The sequence below is a fragment of the Lepidochelys olivacea genome, assembly GCF_965140295.1.
Source record: "Lepidochelys olivacea isolate rLepOli2 genome assembly, chromosome: 1".
In the NCBI taxonomy this organism is placed as follows: domain Eukaryota; kingdom Metazoa; phylum Chordata; order Testudines; family Cheloniidae; genus Lepidochelys; species Lepidochelys olivacea.
In genome coordinates, this window is record NC_140411.1 from 195,994,127 (window position 1) to 196,008,548 (window position 14,422).

Sequence of the window (14,422 nt, forward strand, 5' to 3'; positions counted from 1 at the left end):
AAATTACTATCTTCTGTTTCGGGCTAAGAAGTCTATCCTATATAACCGGCTACAGTCCAACCCACTCCAACATCACCCCCTCACATTTAAATTGTGAGATGAAAGACATTTTATGAAATGAGGGACTTTTCATGGGATTCCCGCATAAGGGATTTTGATGACCTATTGTTCACTGATTCAGGGATTGGATTCCGCCTTAGCAACACTTGCGACCTGAGCAGTTACACATCAGAGAGAGAACAGTGAATAGGCAAAGTGAACAGTTCATGAACCAATGGCAGCTTAAAAATGATTTGGCCAAACTATTTGGTGAACACTGATTTTATTAGCAAAGGAAAAAAACAGGCTACGTTTTTGGAATTTTGGGTTCAACAAGGACTGTTTAACAGGCTCTATTACCAATAGGAAATGCACAGTTCAAGATAATGCCATCTATCAGTACTGTTGATTAACATGGAATGGACTTTTAATTATGCCTTCCTTGGGCACATGCCTGCCACGCCTTTCTGGGCGGACAACATGCCATTTACATGCTAGCATCATACGAATGCTGTACCATGAGCTCTATGTCCATTGCATCCAGAAGATTACCAAGGACAGGATAGTTTGGATACAAACACACTGCTTCCCTTGCACTCTGATTCAAAATAAAACAAGCATTAGTGACAGTAACACACACCAGCAACCTTAAAATGAAAGCATTGTACAAAACCACAGGGCACACAGTCTTACTTTAGAAAATGGCACTTCAGAGAATTTCTGATATACTATGTACTGTGACACATTTATATCATCATGTTAAATACTAAGACATTATAATGCACAGAAGATAAGACATTTACAGCAGAAATTCTGTTGACAACCACATACAACTGGAACAGTACATACCTCCTTGGCCATGTCAGTGTATTTTTGCTTTTCTTTCGGGTCTAGAACAGCCCACCAATCTGCCAATATCTTGGTAGCACCACGATTGTCCAGACGGGGGTGTTCCTGCCGCACAAGGGAGCGATGACGTTTGCAAAATAAGAGAAATGCGTTCATTGGCCTGCGGGCTCGCTGCTCTGAGGATTCATCATCTTCGGTTTCATCAGCATCGTGCTCTAGACCTTCAGTCCCAAGAAGTTGGACCTATTAGCACCAAAAGAGAAATGTTAAAAAAAATAAGTCAGTCAATAAAACATGGATAAGCATCACCCATTATATTAAAATTTGTGCATGCATATATATATATAACTAAAACAATGATACACACATGCCCTTCCCAAAATATGTCTACAGTAAATCTGCCAATGTCTTGTACCTAAGCAGAGGTCAGTAAAAAGCTTGTTCAAGCCAAAGTTTCACTCTGAAACTCTCTTGCCATACTTGAGCTAAAATTAAGAGAGGGAACAGGTGAGGGCCATTCTCTGCCACCAGCCTAGAGAGTTCAACCTCAGGCACTGAAAGCAAGAGCAACCCATTACATAACTGTCACAATGCAACAATGGAGAAAGGACATCTTAGTTAACTTAGCCTGGACCATGTAGCTTGCAACCAACAATGTGAACGGCCACTGGAAATGAACAGTTAGCTAGCACAGAGGACTGGTGCTATGTAGTCCCAGCAACTCTTTCCCCACTCAAAAGCTGTGTTGCTGCACCACTCCGTACAATAACTAAAAAGTTGCCGAATGCTTTTCAGAGGGTAACCCCAGCTGGAACACCACTGTAGCAATTCAGCCTTGAGCTCATAGATGTAAGAGTCCCTGTGGCAAGACCCACCTCACAGAAGACAAGTCAAAGCCACTGGAGCAACGATAGATATAATAGTACTATTGTATAACATGGAAGCCCATTTTATAGTACAGAAAAGTTGTGGAGCAAATACGATGCTGCCAATATAAACTGTATCCGCAAAGGTGAGGTAACACCTCCATCAGAACTCACCCTCACAGCCTCAGTGCATTTCTCTAGTTACTTCTCCCTACCCATCTGCATCACTCTGTCTTATCCATGTTTGGCCTAAGCCAGTTTGCTCCCAACCTCGTCCCCCACAACACAACTCTATCAGACATCAAGGCGATGCGGATCTGAATATTAACTGCATCTTGGGGACACTGCGGATCATGATCTCTCCTGTCTTCCCAACCCATCCTTCATCAACCAGGACGAACTGTAAACTTGTGGGACTCCACATGCTGTGTCCCTTGGGATGCTACGCCCCTTGGGAAACAAAACTGAGGCCAGGGTCTGTGAACAATGCCAAAGACAAAGTAGTAAACCGATGAAACACCATCCCATCTGTGCCCATAATATCCCAGAAGAGTCAAATTTTGTGGGCAACGGTAGCAAAAGGTGTTGACAGATCTAACAAAGTTAATGCGGCATCTCACTGACTCCATCACCTGAAGGAGATATTAAACCATGGATATCATTGTCTCTGTACTAAACTCCTTTTTTAAAAGGAGTGCAATAGATTTAAGGCATCTTGTGAAGTCCAGGCCATAAGATATACCACATTCAATTCAAAAGTTTTTTCCAGCATCTTTGTTACAGAATAAGTGTAAAATGGAGAGGTGTATCATATTTTTAAAAGACATGAATGAAACTTTAAAAACTGTAAAATTATTTGCCGAGTATCCCTATATCTCTGCAAAGGCAGACTTCCATTTCTTTTCACTGGCTATATTCATGGTGGAAGAAAAATATACAAAAACAGAATTTGGCCCATCGTCAACAATTTATGGTCAAACTCTCTAAGTTACACTTGTGTAAATGAATACGGAGTTATTTCAGATTATAAAATCAACTAAGAGCTGAATTTGGCCTTTAAAACAGTATCAGTTTCTGTAAGGCCAGACACTGCAATTCACAGGTGCAGTAATAAATTCAATCTTGGTTGTTCATTTTAATCCTGTTGAGTTACCTTGACTATACCTCTGGTAAACATCTTAATTTGAATAATTAAATATATACACTGAAATTTTAAGTTTCCTCAAGCTACTATAAATCCACTCTGATGTTTTTTGTTTCCTCACAGTTTAATAAAAGGAGAAAATGAGTGCTAGCCCAAAATCCAAAACCCATAAAATATCCTCAAATATGTCACGTTTCTAACTAATGTTGTTTTTCCCTCCAACCCCAAGAAAGTTATCATTTTATCAGCCATGCTCCTGACTCTCAATGATCCACTCAAAGATCTTTATTGAACTTCCTCTCAACACTAATGTAGTAATACTAAGGGCTTATCTTTTGGAAGGGAGAGTCTACCTTATCGATATCTTCTTCTTCCTCTTCTTCCTCCTCCTCTTCAGAAAAGTCAAGGATTTTCTTTGCAAGTAGTGGATGCCACTGAAGACACTTTCTCTTTGGTCGTTTCCCAGTTCCCTCTCCTTCTGTTGAATGATCCTTATTCCGATTACTGCCTTTCATTACTGTGACCTGCCATGCAAAAACAGCCACAAAAGTCATCTTACCAAATTCAGGCAGATCACTTATGCATGTTAAGCATAAAGGATCATCCTGTTAAGAGCTGAACAAACTAATACCCAATTCAGAGGTTTATCAAATACAAGATTCTCAATTTTTTTGACAACACTATATATGGACATTTAATTTAATAAGTTATTAATATGGCATTATGTGAGCTCGCTGTGGATGAATCCTTTCTTGTCTTAACACTCCCTTCAAGCTACCAGATCAACCTGTGACATCCAGATTATGACTACGTAATAATTGGGACACTAGCCCTATCTAGCTCTCTCAAACACACTCTTGCCCAATCTACAGTTCAAAGTATTCACACTTCACCAGCTAAGTGAGTGAGCAAGAGGCTTCAAGCTTCTCCAAAGCCTGTGTCTACTGCAGTATTTCATATTTTGTCAAGCCAGGAAATCCCTCCTTTTAGCACCAGAACATCTCGCCAGCCACACATCTGCAAATCATGCATTTATATTTAGCAATGATGATTTTTAATCCTGTGACACCATGAGCCAGGATTTCCCCAGTGCCATTAACAAGTGCAATAGAGAAATCTGACTCCCAGTCCTAAAGGGATGAATTATGAATTTGAAGCAAACAAGAAGAAGCAATTACACCAAAAACATTTTCAAAGTGCTTGTCTACATGAACATTTACACAATACAAAAACCCCTGAAAGAATGAAGTGCATACCCACACAGTACAGATCATATTCATCCATCACTCTTGCATATTTGTATTTCATATTAAGTGTCTCAGATCTGTCTTATTGAAATTCATAATTATTGCATGTTAACATCCAATTTAAGGTGCTGCTTACAAGATCTGATAACCAGGCATATCTTGAAATAAGGCATAATATCCCTCCATGCATACTGGATACAAATCAATGATTTTTTTTTTAAATCAGATTTTATTTTAAATTAAATTGGATTTTTATTTCATAATTTAAATAATAAGTTTTTCTTTTTGAAAAATACACCTGTTTAAAATGAAGTCTGAATGTAATACGTTAAAGCCTAAATTTATTATAATCTCTTAAAACATTTATATGAAAATAAATACACTGTGTCTATGATCCGCTACCAAAACCTTGAAGTTAAAGGCTGCTTTTCTATATAAAAAAAGCATCAGGGGGAAAAAAATCTAATTTTTGAAGTCAAGCTTTATAAATAGGGCACAATAGTTCATGTAATATATTAAGGCTTGTTTTGTTTATTAAAAATAAATTTTGTATGCTGGTTTAATTAAATTCCAGTTGCCATCCTAACACAGCTTGACAAAAATCATGAACTAAAAGTTAATAATCTACTAAATAAGCAATATATCATTCACTATTTTCTTACATACTAAAAATGTACAATTAATAAGAATCTGAAAATATTAAGCTATATAGTTGCTCAAATAATTGTATATAGTTATAGTGTACCTTCCTAGGTAACAAAAAATAATAAATGACTAAACCTACTATAAAGGCTGTATTTACTTATATGTTTTAATGGTTATATCAACCCATGAAAAAGCACCTTTCTTTAGAAAATAACTGAAGTACAAATGGAAAAGTTGATTAAAATCAATGATTTAAATTGCATTGGCTTAAATCAATCCACCCTTCCTACGTATACCCAAGATAAGAGCTTGCAACTATTTATGGAACTTTTTTGGTTTGTTCATTTGCATCCTTTTGTTAACATGACATTAATGTACACTGTCTTGAGTCAAAGATGATACTGATGGTAACCAGAATTAACATGTAGGAAAATGAGTGAATCTAGACAATGGATAACCTATATGGCCTGTAAAAATATCTGTGGAAGATTTTGAAAGGCTAATGGTCATCTCTCAGTGGCAAGCTAACAATAATGGCCAAATCATGGTCCCAATGCAAATTTCATCATTAATTTCAAATTGGACAAGGGTTTGGCTATTGGGAAAGATGTATAATCATTTAAGGGCAGGAAGGCAATATGATAAAGATGCTGCTTTTTGGAACGTAACTGCAGAACCATGACTTTTTAGTTATAGGCACAGAGTGGAAAAATACACAGTGTTTATCACACCCACAAATATTCAAGTATTAAGACAGATTAGCTAAAACAAGTAACTTGAACAATTTGATGCAACAGCTACTGTTGTTCAGGCCAAATTACATGTTCCATTCCAAACACAGTTTTCAGTTATTAATATTGTACCAGATTCTCAGCACCAGCTCTGTCCCCCTTTGCATAAGGGTACATAATTTGGCTGCCTATGAGCAGTTGAGAAATTCCTTGCTGGGGGAAACTTACTTGCACAAAGATTGCCACCCCCCTCTGAGTGCCCCCCTTCTGGCACAGGAGTTGTGTCAGGGGAGGGAGAGGGCAGAGCTCATCTCCAATACACCAGTTCTCTACTGACACATGGTCTGAAAGCATCCATAAACAGATTTCGTAAGTTAGAGCAGCCTACTGGTACCCTAACTTATATCTGGGTCAGAACAGCTTGAGAATCAGGGAGCAACAACGGAATACATGTTGGCACAGTAAAAGAATCCAATGCAATATTTTCAAGTTAGAACTTTCCATGCTTCATCTCATCCAAGACGTGATTTTTGTTAAAGTTTGGACAAAATCCTTTTGTTCACTTCAGAATTACATAAGGGTTGAGGGGGTAGTGAGAGAAGATACAAGTCACTTGCCCCATATGATCAAAGCTTCACTGAGGAACACGCACACCAAACATCAGAAGCTACCACAGGAAGTTCTAACCTGCGTAATTTCAATAGTCCTCAATGAAAAAGGAAAAAATTCAACTTCAAAAGAAGTTGGTTCAGTAATGTTAAACTGGGAACATTTGTACCATCTTAGTAATTTCACACATGGGCATTCGAATTGTAATTTGTTCTTTTCTCCCCTTTAACACATCAGTTCAGGATGCTTTGGGATTTAGCAGCTTTCCCATAAGATACTTATTTTATTGTTGTGTGTATCATCTTGCTCTTCGATGTAATGCTAATTTAAGCGCTGCTTTTCATGTCAGTTATTTCACTGATAATTATCTGTAACCAATACTTCCTTTAAAATTATATTACCGGCACTATAGAAGTCTCATTACTAATTCAAAAATCAAGTTTAACAGGCAGCTTTCTGCTCCCACAAGTTTTAAAGAGGATTAAGATAAATCTTCACAAAAGATAAGTAACCCCACAGCATGTTTTATAAGTATTCTCAATTATATCTGAAAATTTATCTAGCAAGTAGTTTTGGAAAAGGCAAGTGAAAACAGGAGCTGAGCACTAGCCATTTCTAAAATTCATAAGGGATTCACGTCATGATCTTTATTTATTATTGTCCCTTGCTCACAAACAATTGTTTATATTTTCCCGATACATAGGCCAAACATTGAGTACCTAATTATCCCTTAAAAACAATTTACTGAATCAAGTACTCATTGTACTGCACATTACTGAATAGGTAAAAATGCATTTTCAGCTTCCTGGAATTTAGTTACATTAATTAGGGTTTTTTCAAATTGTGATATATTTTACCCTTGCAGTCATTATGATGCAATAGTTCATCTATTATGAGACTCTCAATCAGGCAGCTACCAGCTCACCATAACAAGAGAAAAAGAAACTCAGGTCTGCGGCACCAAAATCAAAGCCCTGGATACTAGAGAGGTAGATCTCTTTAGAGAGACACACATTGTCTCTCCTCAATAAAGGCTGGAGTAGTCTCTGATAGGGCCTGAGCCTGTACCCCTTAATTCAATGGGAGTTTTGCCATGATTTCAGTGGGAGAAAGATCGGGGCCACAACAAGGTCAGCTTTCAGTCTTCCCTCTAACTCGGCAGCGGGACAAGGAAACAAAACAAAATGCCCTCATGAAGTATGCAAAGCTATATCCTGTGCCATCAAGACACATTCCCCTCCCACTAGGGTGACAAGATGTCCCGATTTTATAGCGACAGTCTTTTTTTTTTTGGTGTGTCTTTTCTTATATAGGCTCCTATTAACCCCCACCCCCTGTCCCACTTTTTCACATTTACTGTCTGGTCACCCTACCTCCCACAAACTTTGAGGAAAATCACAGCGGGCATTTTCAAGCGATTTGGATCACTATTTTGTAATGTTTCAGCTTTTCTGATTTCTTTTTGTGGGGGGGGGGGGAGCTCATTTTATTTTACATAGTCTTTGGGCTACACATTTCACAGTAGTTTTAATTTGTCGGTGTCTACTGAGAATGATCCCTTGTACCTTCTTCTCCTGGCAGAAGTCTCTCACAACAGGAAGGCCAGAGAATTCCATAGGTGGATCTAAGCATTGTATAGAAAGAATATAAGCCTCTACCAAATTCTATAGGACTTTTCTTTTGCGGACTGAAGCTTGAGACACCACATGTTGAACATTTTCCTTTTGAATAGGTTCTCTCTCCATTCTGCCCGTGTGCTCCACAGATACAGTACACTCATAATGACATATAGTCACAGTTAATAGATTACCAAGGGTTGCTTAACATGACAGCAAAAAATACCTCTAATCCACATGAACTTAATAGTTCCCTCATTTTTCCTTTCGAGTTCTTGGCTACTTACAGTGTAACCACACTGGATAAAATCCAATTAAAGTTCAAGTGAACACATAAATAAGTTAATGGTATCTTGTACTATACTACCATTGCTTACTTATTGATTAACTGAACATTAATGGAATTCATTTAGTTGAATCTTTAGGCTCCTACGTTTATCCTTTTTTCTTAATATATAATCAATAGCATGGTAGCTGATTGTTTCCTACGCAGGGAATTGCTCATGTACAAATAAACGTAGCCAGGTCTAATGGAAAGTTCACACTGACTACAAATGACATTTCTATGTTCTTTACGCAGCTCTATAAACATATAGTGGTGATGCACATTAAGGGCAATGATCTCCGCTCCTGATGCAAAACTATTAATAGGGCTCCAATAACCATTCCACACTGCCATCAATAGTAAAATTAAAAAGCTCTCTCAACAGAATTGTTATCAAAATATTTTTTCAGCCTTTTCCTGCTGGCTATCTTTTTATTTTCTGTTGCTGGAAACACAGTATTCTCTGTCACTTTATAAATATGTACACCCAATGCAAGCTTTCAGCAGAAAAATGTAATCATCTGCAAAAATGTTAAGAGTTTTTTTGGGAGGTGGGGAGGATTGTTTGTGGGTTTTTTTTTTTACACCTTTACTACATATTTTTTTTCAAATTTAGTTATAGAATTAGATGCAAATTTTCATCTTTAAAAATTCAAAACCCCCAAACTGTTTTATTGTGCCTTTTCTCTGACATCTAATTCCACCCTCCCTCTCCCTACGTTCCTAGATTCTTTACAAAACAGTAAGTAAATATGGCAGTCCAATTCCATGGTTTTAACTTTGGGAACATTGACAGTTGCCTGCATGATTTCTTAACCCTACATGTTGCATTAACACTAATGGAGTACCTGCAAAATTATACATTTACAGTGGTGATAATCAAAATCTTTACAAATGTCTTTACAAGTAATTAAACATTAGGAAAGTATTTATACTAATCTCTATACCAACAGGCTTGGCAAAATTCAAGGTTTATTTTTGTAATTTCAATATATAATGTCTATGTTTATTTTTAAGCATTTATTTTTATCAATTTAAATTTTTACAGTTGCAGGGGGATGTCACACAATTATGTAATGACAGACACTATGAATCAAAATGAAGCTTTATAATTGTTAAAACACAAATTGACAACGTCACATATCAACATATACAAAGAAAATATCCCTATATCAAACCCCAAGAAGTTCTCAAGCAGCATTTCTCTTACTTTGCCTATCTGTAAATTTTTCTCATCAATCAATGTTTCCTGACATTTACTGATAAAAACTGAACCCTTCCAAGCCTATGAAAAGACAGTTGCCTTTTCCATAACTGGTGTTCTTCGAGATGTGTTGCTCATGTCCATTCAACTTAGGTGACACCCAAGCAGTACCCCTCGGAGGTGGGTAGGAGTTCACAGACGTGTAGACTGCAACACAGATCTGCCAAACCCAGAGTCACCCCTGGCCTGCTGAGTGATGGCACAGTGGGCCGTTAATGTGTGCCCTGAGGACCACGTCGCAACTCAACAGATATCCTTGATTGGGAAGTGTGCCTTGCCTGCGCTCTGGCCTCTGATGATCGGCAGCGGAGGGACTCCCATCAACTCATAGCAGGTCTGAATGCAAGAGATGATCCAGTTAGAAATCCTGTGTGTGGACACTGGGAGGCCCTTCATCCTATCAGAGATGAAAAGCTTAGTCGACTTACTGAAACGCTTTGTCAGATCTAGGTAGAAAGCCAGGGCCCTCTTTACATCCAAAATGTGAAGGCACCTCTCTTCATAGATTCATAGATTCATAGATATTTAGGTCAGAAGGGACCATTATGATCATCTAGTCCGACCTCCTGCACAACGCAGGCCACAGAATTTCACCCACCACACCTAAAAAAGACCTCACACCTATATCTGTGCTATTGAAGTCCCCAAATTGTAGTTTGAAGACCTCAAGGAGCAGAGAATCCTCCAGCAAGTGACCCGTGCCCCATGCTACAGAGGAAGGCGAAAAACCTCCAGGGCCTTCCAATCTGCCCTGGAGGAAAATTCCTTCCCGACCCCAAATATGGCGATCAGCTAAACCCTGAGCATATGGGCAAGATTCATCAGCCAGATACTACAGAAAATTCTTTCCCGGGTAACTTGGATCTTACCCCATCTAAAAACCCATCACAGGCCATTGGGCCTATTTACCATGAATATTTAATTACCAAAACCATGTTATCCCATCATACCATCTCCTCCATAAACTTATCGAGTTTAATCTTAAAGCAAGATAGATCTTCTGCCCCCACTACTTCCCTCGGAAGGCTATTCCAAAACTTCACTCCTCTGATGGTTAGAAACCTTCGTCTAATTTCTAATCTAAATTTCCTAGTGGCCAGTTTATATCCATTTGTTCTTGTGTCCACATTGGTATTGAGTTTAAATAATTCCTCTCCCTCTCTGGTATTTATCCCTCTGATATATTTATAGAGAGCAATCATATCTCCCCTCAACCTTCTTTTAGTTAGGCTAAACAAGCCAAGCTCCCTGAGTCTCCTTTCATAAGACAAATTTTCCATTCCTCGGATCATCCTAGTAGCCCTTCTCTGTACCTGTTCCAGTTTGAATTCATCCTTCTTAAACATGGGAGACCAGAACTGCACACAGTATTCCAGGTGAGGTCTCACCAGTGCCTTATATAATGGTACTAAAACCTCCTTATCCCTACTGGAAATACCTCTCCTGATGCATCCCAAGACGACATTAGCTTTTTTCACAGCCATATCACATTGGCAGCTCATAGTCAACCTATGATCAACCAATACTCCAAGGTCCTTTTCCTCCTCCGTTACTTCTAGTTGATGCGTCCCTAGCTTATAACTAAAATTCTTGTTATTAATCCCTAAATGCATGACCTTACACTTCTCACTATTAAATTTCATCCTATTCCTATTACTCCAGTTTACAAGGTCATCCAGATCCTCCTGTAGGGTATCCCTGTCCTTCTCTAAATTAGCAATACCTCCCAGCTTTGTATCATCTGCAAACTTTATTAGCACACTCCCACTTTTTGTGCCCAGGTCAGTAATAAAAAGATTAAATAAGATTGGTCCCAAAACTGATCCTTGAGGAACTCCACTGGTAACCTCCCTCCAACTTGACAGTTCACCTTTCAGTAGAACCCGTTGTAGTCTCCCCTTTAACCAATTCCCTATCCACCTTTCAATTTTCCTATTGATGCCCATCTTATCCAATTTAACTAATAATTCCCCATGTGGCACAGTATCAAACGCCTTACTAAAATCTAAATAAATTAGATCCACTGCGTTTCCTTTATCTAAAAAATCTGTTACTCTCTCAAAGAAGGAAATCAGGTTGGTTTGGCACGATCTACCTTTTGTAAAACCATGTTGTATTTTGTCCCATTTACCATTGACTTCAATGTCCTTAACTACCTTCTCCTTCAAAATTTTTTCCAAGACCTTGCATACTACAGATGTCAAACTAACAGGCCTATAATTACTTGGATCACTTTTTTTCCCTTTCTTAAAAATAGGAACTATGTTAGCAATTCTCCAATCATATGGTACAACCCCTGAATTTACAGATTCATTAAAAATTCTTGCTAATGGGCTTGCAATTTCTTGTGCCAATTCTTTTAATATTCTTGGATGAAGATTATCTGGGCCCCCCGATTTAGCCCCATTAAGCTGTTTGAGTTTCGCTTCTACCTCAGATATGGTGATGTCTACCTCCATATCCTCATTCCCATTTATCATGCTACCATTATCCCTAAGATCCTCTTTAGTCTTATTAAAGACTGAGGCAAAGTATTTGTTTAGATATTGGGCCATGCCTAGATTATCCTTGACCTCCACTCCATCCTCAGTTTTTAGCGGTCCCACTTCTTCTTTCTTTGTTTTCTTCCTATTTATATGACTATAGAACCTTTTACTATTGGTTTTAATTCCCTTTGCAAGGTCCAACTCTACTTGACTTTTAGCCTGTCTCACTTTATCCCTACATATTCTGACCTCAATAAGGTAGCTTTCCTTACTGATCCCTCCCTTCTTCCACTCCCTATATGCTTTCTGCTTTTTCTTAATTACCTCTCTAAGATGCTTGCTCATCCAGCTTGGTCTACAACTCCTGCCTATGAATTTTTTCCCCTTTCTTGGGATGCAGGCTTCCGATAGCTTCTGCAGCTTTAATTTAAAATAATCCCAGGCCTCCTCTACCTTTAAACCCATAAATTCTTCAGTCCAATCCACTTCCCTAACTAATTTCCTTAATTTTTGAAAGTCAGCCCTTTTGAAATCAAAAACCCTAGTTGCAGATTTATTTTTGTTAATCCTTCCATTTAGTTTGAACTGAATTAGCTCATGATCACTTGAGCCAAGATTATCCCCTACAACCATTTCCTCTATGAGATCCTCATTACTCGCCAAGACCAAATCTAAAATGGCATCCCCTCTAGTCGGTTCAGCAACTACTTGTTGAAGGAATCCATCAGCTATCGCATCTAGGAAAATCTGAGCCCTATTATTATTACTAGCACTCATCCTCCAGTCTATATCTGGGAAGTTAAAGTCTCCCATGATCACACAGTTTCCATTAGTATTTACTTTATTAAAAACATTAAAAAGGGCTCTATCCATATCCAAATTAGATCCCGGCGGTCTATAGCACACCCCAAGCACTATCCCAGGGGAGGCTCTAATAGTTTTCTTCCCCAATTTAATTATTGCCCACTAGTCTTCACTAGTCTCATGGGGCGTAGGGCAGAAGACCGGAAGCAAGATGTCCTGGTTCACGTGGAAAGTAGGGAAGGAAGGCCGGGTGCCTTGGGAAGGAAGGTCGGGTGGGGCCAGAGCTGGACCTTGTCCTTATAGAAGGCTGTGTACGGCGATTCTGAGGTCAGGGCTCGCAGCTCGGAGACTCGCCTCACCGATGTCACTGCCACCAGGAAAGTGACCTTCCACGATTGGTGAGACAGGTAGCACGAGGCCAAAGGCTCAAAGGGTGGGGCCGTGAGCCTGGACAAAACCAAGTTGAGATCCCACTGAGGGGTCGGGGACCAAACTTGAGGAAAAAGCCTCTCAAGACCTCTGAGGAACCTGACCTTCATGTCATGGGAGAACACTGCCTGCCCCTGGATTGGCAGATGAAAGGCAGAAATGGACACCAGATTCACCCTAATAGAGGAGTGCGCCAGGCCCTGGTACCTCAAATGAAGCAGGTAGTTTAAGATTGACTGCACTGAAGAATGCGGAGGGAAGATGCCCAGTCCAGCTGCCCAGCGGGCTATCCAGGGTAGCTGGCGGGGAGCGGGTTGGGCTACATCACTCCACTGGAGCTTGGGCACGAGATCCTGACGTGGGTGAAGAGTTGCCCGGCATGGGACCTTGCTCACACCAGCACCGGTGCATGTGGCGAGTACATACACCTAAGTTAAATGGACATGAGCAAGCACTCGAAGAATACTAAGTGTAAGAAACACCATAGCAACACTGTCTACTTGCAAAAGCAAAACTCCAGAGATTTGAATGGCAACTCCTAGGTGGTCTAAGATTTCAATGGGTGCCGTATGTGTGTCAGAATGGCAGGATTTTACCAGAATTTCTCTTGTACCCACTACGAAAGTATGAACGAATCTGACTTGCCAGGATAACTGTGGCAGAGTCAACATTTTAACGGACAAGTCAGTATTCTTTGACATATCTACTGCAGAAAACCATCTCTTACATACTTGGTGATGTAGCTTGAATTGCTGTGTCAAAGAACTGATGCAAGTGATAAACAGATCTAAACCTAAACTGTTATGACTCTCAGGTAGAACAGTGGCATCTCAGACTATAAGCGCCTCATCCAACTCCCCTTGATTTCAACAGGAGTTTTTCAAACTGACTTTATTGGGAGTTAGACTGGGCTCTTATTATGTCCACATGGAATACTAGTACATGATCAGGAACGAGGTACTGTTAAGGCAATTTATTAAGCATCTTCCACCCCATACCACACTAGTCAAATTTCTAAGCTACTCTTTAAGAAATACCATAAGAACATAAACAAATACAGAAGGATTGAATCACCAAGACACTGATACTGTTAATGATCTGATGAGGTGAGTTGTCTCAACCAGAAAGCAGGGGTACCGTAAAGAAGCTTTACTCGGCCAACTCTGGGAACTAAGTCATTGATTTTTCCTTCTCACTCCAAGCAGAGAAGCTCAATTCCTTATATTTCAATTACAATTAAAATGCAAGATGATAAAATATATATAAATGAAAAAAAGAATGTTTTTAATTAGATAGTTTATTTAGCTCTGGGGTGCCTTGACCTGCAGAATTTATTTTAGATTAATACAACGAAGAAAGCAAATTAAT

The 14,422-nt window shown here is 39.2% G+C and overlaps 2 protein-coding genes across 6 annotated transcripts in view; both read right to left on the minus strand.

The window, feature by feature from the left end:
- LOC311521464 (uncharacterized protein) overlaps positions 1 to 14,422 on the minus strand; it is a 319,542-nt gene that overhangs the window by 131,005 nt on the left and 174,115 nt on the right. The window lies entirely within an intron of this gene.
- The window catches only part of BBX (BBX high mobility group box domain containing), a 193,457-nt gene that overhangs the window by 84,990 nt on the left and 94,045 nt on the right, over positions 1 to 14,422 (minus strand). For all 5 annotated transcript variants that reach the window (XM_084616800.1, XM_084616802.1, XM_084616801.1 and 2 more), the window contains exons 4-5: positions 3,252 to 3,422; positions 889 to 1,131 (exon numbers count right to left, since the gene is read on the minus strand). In XM_084616800.1, coding sequence (XP_084472926.1) covers positions 889 to 1,131; positions 3,252 to 3,413 — 405 coding nt within the window. In that variant the 5' untranslated portion in view covers positions 3,414 to 3,422. The remainder of the gene's footprint in view (positions 1 to 888; positions 1,132 to 3,251; positions 3,423 to 14,422) is intronic.